This window comes from Fusarium tjaetaba (assembly GCF_013396195.1).
Source record: "Fusarium tjaetaba strain NRRL 66243 chromosome Unknown NRRL66243_c0000042, whole genome shotgun sequence".
NCBI lineage: Eukaryota > Fungi > Ascomycota > Sordariomycetes > Hypocreales > Nectriaceae > Fusarium > Fusarium tjaetaba.
Window position 1 is genome coordinate 61,415 of NW_023501238.1, and position 4,990 is coordinate 66,404.

General features: G+C 51.7%; 1 protein-coding gene across 1 annotated transcript; it reads right to left on the reverse strand.

Moving 5' to 3' along the window:
- FTJAE_2441 (Rho1 guanine nucleotide exchange factor 1) lies at positions 1-3,810 on the reverse strand (the record flags this gene model as incomplete). Its single annotated transcript, XM_037348635.1, has 3 exons — positions 1-96; positions 152-999; positions 1,047-3,810. 3 exons carry the CDS (start codon positions 3,808-3,810, stop codon positions 1-3), a joined length of 3,708 nt encoding a protein of 1,235 aa, XP_037210455.1.
- Positions 3,811-4,990: the final 1,180 nt, after the last annotated feature.

Consider the following 4,990-nt stretch of genomic DNA (forward strand, 5'->3'; position numbering starts at 1 on the left):
TTATGAACCGAGCAGCTCTGACTTGCGGTTACTCTTCCAAAAGTCGATTGCCTCAACAACGTCGTCTCCCTTATCGTCCTCGTGTGCAAATAGAATCTGACATCATGTTAGCATCCTGGAAAGAAATAGCCTTCTGTGTGATAAAACTTACCTCATGTGTACTACTATGAAGCATGCGAATGTTCTTACGAGGGACGATGTGCACAGCGCCGTTCTCCATGTTCCGGAGCTCAATGAAGTTTGGCTCGAAAGCAAGGATCCAGGGGTAGCTGAGTGCGAAGCTCTGTGGTGTACCCTCCCAGTCAATTCGCCACTCTGGCCGGGCCCTCCAGCCGTTGCGGTTAACAAAGAAGGAGAATTCCGAATAGTTAAGCAAGAACTCTCCGTTAAGTCGTTCAATGTGGATTGGCCTAACTCCTTCTTTGCGAGCCACAAAGTCAAGTGACGTATCAGCCTGGTCGAGCAATGATTGTGTTTCGAGGGTTTCGAGAGAAACGACCTCGAAACCTCGAGCGCAGGCGACGCAGAGCTTGGACTTGAGGAAGTGAACGGACGAAGATTCGGTGGGAATGTAGAACTCCTTGAATGGCTTGAGCTCATCATGACCGCCGCTCATGAATTTCCCGATACCCTTCTGCTTCTTGGCCTTGGTCATGGCATCATTAGGCTCAAAGACCTTGATCGTGGTAGATAGGGCAGATGACTTGACGCAGCACACCAGATGTCTGCCCAAGCAGATGCCCGTCTTGAAGAAACTGCAATGGTTCTGGATCTTTTTAGGCCTTCTGGACAATGCGGGCTCATCAGGGTTGAGGGCAGAAACTGGGTAAGACTGGAGTGTTTTGTTAGACAAAACCAAGAGTAGTTGGTACTCTTCCAGAATATCAATCTGAGTAACGCTTGCAGTCTCCAATACCCTACGAGGCACTTGATCCTTCACCTTGCGGTCCGACAGGTAAACACCATTGTCAGTACCGTACAAGAGTTTACGGCCACCATCTGTCATGATATTAGCGAACGGACCGGAAAGGGCAGAAAAGACTTACCAAATGGCGTGACACAGTTAACACGGTTGGTACCGGCAAAGAACTTGCTTGAGATGACGGTTGTGTTGAAGAAGTCGGCACGGGATCTAAGACGTTCCTGTGCAGTATGGATAAACTCAAGCCACTTTTGACGAGCAGCTTGATTAGACGCATAAAGCGTCAGCTCGTAGCCTGCTTTACCCAGATGGCGGAAGGTGATCGGCCAGCCTTCCTTTCTCGCTGGGTCGTTGGCGTTGTTCCGGATTGAAGGAATCAGGCTCGACGAGGTACGCTTCATGTTGCCGTCCTTGGGAATCACTTCGTCCATTTCCCTGATTGCGAGGAGCTCCAGAGGAATGGGTCGTCGGTATGCCTTGATCTCCTCAGTTTTGCCAGTCTGCTTGATGCGGACAAGAAGGACGGCGTGGTCAAAGAGGAAGGCTGTGATTTCTGCAGGATCCGTGGGCGACTTCTTGAACTGGCATTTGAAGACCATTTCACGACCCTCCTCTGTGAGTCGAAGATCAACCCTCTCATTAGGTCTGAAACGAAGCTGCTCATGAAGCCTTCTGAGATTAAATCGGTTCTCAGCCTTTCCAGACTCTGCGTTGACTCTGCCAAGAATATCTCGAATCATAACCAGAACCTTGGGAATGTCCTCCTTATCAGGGTTGCCATCTTCCGTGTATTTCAAGACGTTCTCCAAAAGTAGGGGGTATCGTGCCAGACGGGTCGTAGGCTTGGTCAGATAACCATTCAACTCCAGTTTCCTAGACTCCTTGCGCCTTTCAATCTCGTCTACGAATTTGCCGAAGTAGGGGTTGACTGATCTCTCGTTCTCGAATTCAAACTTACCTTCCAACTGCTTCGAACCGTACAGAATGAAGGGCTCGAACTGGGGCACATACTCAAGGAAAATGTCACCGATATTATGGACGATAGGTTCCTTTTGTTGTCGAGTCGTGAGTCCAGACGCAAACCGGGAGCTGACAGTATGAATACTGGGGTGGTCGATAATGTTGCTGAAAATGGTCTTGACAACCTTTTCGCGACGCTGAACAGGAACTGGAGAAGCCTTTGATCGTAAAGGCAGAATCCAAAAGTCTCGTAAATATTCCAAATCCTTAACGAAATCTCGCTCAGTATAACAGATCTCTGAAATAACTTCCTGCCTCTTCTTCTCCCGCTCATCGACCTTCTCAGCAACTTCCTTGGGAACGGAGTTAATCCAGAGTTTTTGTTCGTCTGTCTGATCAGCTTCGTCATCGACGGCATTGACAGCATCCTCCTTTCGTAATCCAGGGTTGATCTTAAGATTCAGTCTCGAAACCTGCTCCAATCGTCGAGGGCAGGCAATTGAATAACAAAGTTGATCCCTGGTACAGGTTGGGGAATAGCATTCGGAAAGCAGGACAAAGACACCATTGACTGCGGGCTTATCTTCTGGCTCATCCATCAATGTCTCCCTGAACTGGTACATTTCCGATTGCGAGTCTCGTAAACGGTGTTCGTAAGTGACATCGTGGAAAAACTTCTGGGCATCCAGAGCTCGGCCAAGAAGAAGGGCAAGGTTGCGATCAGTAGTCCTAATAATATATGACAAGACATCGACAGCCTCAGAACCGCTGAAAGCATTCTTGTATGTCAGTTCGTTCTTGGTCCGGTCACCAACAATAATCTTGCGACGGAAGCACTCCCCGACTCTAGACAGTAGGGCTGGATATACGAGGGGTGGTCGAATCTTAGTGGCAGTCGGTGGGCGCTCGCTCTCGATAGACTTGCTTCTGGTTGGTCGCTGAACCAAAGTAGAAGCATCAGACTCGGAAGGGGTGATGGTTGGTGCCACGGTAGAGGCCATCGACATTGTCCTACTATGATCGCCAGCACCATTGGACGAAACCATGCTAGAGGTTCGGGTCTGTGCTCCCGGAGCGTGAGGCATCGAATTAGGATAACCGTTGGTGGCCGGCAGCTCGGTAGGTGCTCGTCGGTTAGGGATGACTCGACCGCTCATGGTCTGATGGGCGTCCATGCTCTGGGGTTGGTAATTGCCAGTCAGCGACATGGTGCGATCTTCATGACGTTCCGGTACAATTCGCCCTTGAGCGGTCGTCCTCGCCGAGTTCTGCTGCGCGTACGGGGCTTGTCGAAGGTGGTTTGCTGGTGCTTGCTGATAGGCACTAGGAGGAGGGTGATACATTGGCTGGCGAGGAGCAGAAGCGAGTGACTGCGAGCGATAAGGGTCATTGTTCATTGCAGGGGCCGGTCCTCCTTGATAGAATCGCTGGGCGGGAGTCCTTGCACCAGGAGCTTGCGGAGGCGGCGGACCCCTTTGCTCCATCCTAGGAGGTGGAGGTCCTCCAGGGCCAGGATACGGACGTCGTTGTTGATGATGTTGCTGCTGCTGCATATAGTGAGGTGGCATTTGACCACCCGATGCTGAGCGCTGACTTGGATAGTACCCATTCCCCATCATGCTATTGCTATCCATTGTCCGAGTCCTGCCAGCTGCTGGGTCCCCGTAGTGTCCTGGGGGAGCACGAGGCGGTGGCTGCCGTTGCATACCAGAGGACATTGAAGACATAGTCTGAGTGCGACCGGGGTCCGTCATGTTTTGAGGCATCGAAGAGGACGAAGTCATCGTTTGGGATCGGCCAGGAGGCGGAGCCGCGCCGAAGATGTTGGAGAATGCAGCATCTCGTTGACCGTAATTGTTGTCGTCGCCGTAGCCCCTCTGCGGCGGTCTTTGAGGAGCTCCTCGAGGATCGTAACCGTAGTTCGACATGATAAGGGAAACTTGATCGAGAGCATGTCAGGGGACTTTCCGAGAAAGGGGTGATACCTGGGGATGGGAATTGCATTACCGGTAGGGTTTTGAGCGCCAAAGGCTAAAAGCTCGTTATCTGGCGTATCAACAGCCGACTTCGACGGATGCGCCGCCGCCAGTCGACGCCGATACTGTGCGTCCCCTTAAGCTTAAGATAAGTGTTGCGTGAGCGATAACCGTCCGTTATATACTGGCGCTGCGAATACTCTCGCAGGTAGCGCTCGTCGTTACGGTGGGAGAGATGATGAGGGATCGGGGTGTAAATTCTACCCAAGCAAAGTGTCGTGTCGGAATTTGCAAGTTTGGGCTCGAGGGGGACCGTCGGACAAGGCGGCCGGTTGAGCAAAATGGCAAACCTCTAGCCTTGGGGCCGAAGCTCGTCGACCGATCGAGGATGTGAAGGGACGACGATAGGGAATGTGATTGCAGACAATGGGCGGTCGCCGTCTCGAGAGGGTTTTTTCTCGGGGGAGCGGCCCTCTGGTGATGGAGTTTGGAGGGAGTTGCAGTTGCAGGTTCACGATCCAGACCAGGCACCCGACTCGTCGCAGGTAAAGAGGTAAAGGCAATCCAAGCCAATGGAATCCACGTCCAGGTACTGAATGGAACAGAACAGGACAGGGAGTCAACTGTAGGAGCCAACGACGGACACGCCAGTGCTAGATCCACCACAGTCCACCTGTCTGATGGCGGCCTCTGCGCTCTTTGGGGGTCGAGATGAATGTGTTGACGGGGGGCCGGCAATGTGGGCGCGCCGTAGTGGATGGGCTATGGGCAGTTAAATTATTTAGTACAAGTTCAGGGGATGAATATACTGGGGTATAAAGTAGCAGTGTAAGAGCATGGATCTTTGGCGTTGCGCCGTGGATACGAAAAAGAGAAGTGGACAAGTTAAGTTAGGTAGTTATTCAGGAGCAGGTTAAAATAGTGATTTATCTTTAGTCGGTACTAGAGTCGGTTCCTTGTTTCAAGGCGTCAACTCGAGCTGTTACAGTGAAGTTGAGCCTCTTTGTTTGTGTATCGTAGTCCGACCTGAGGTTGGTCGCCTAACTGTAGGTACTGGTACCTTAGTGTTGACGCTCCCGTCCAGTCCGACACCTGGAACAGATGCTGCTACAGCTATTGTTACTGCTGCCTC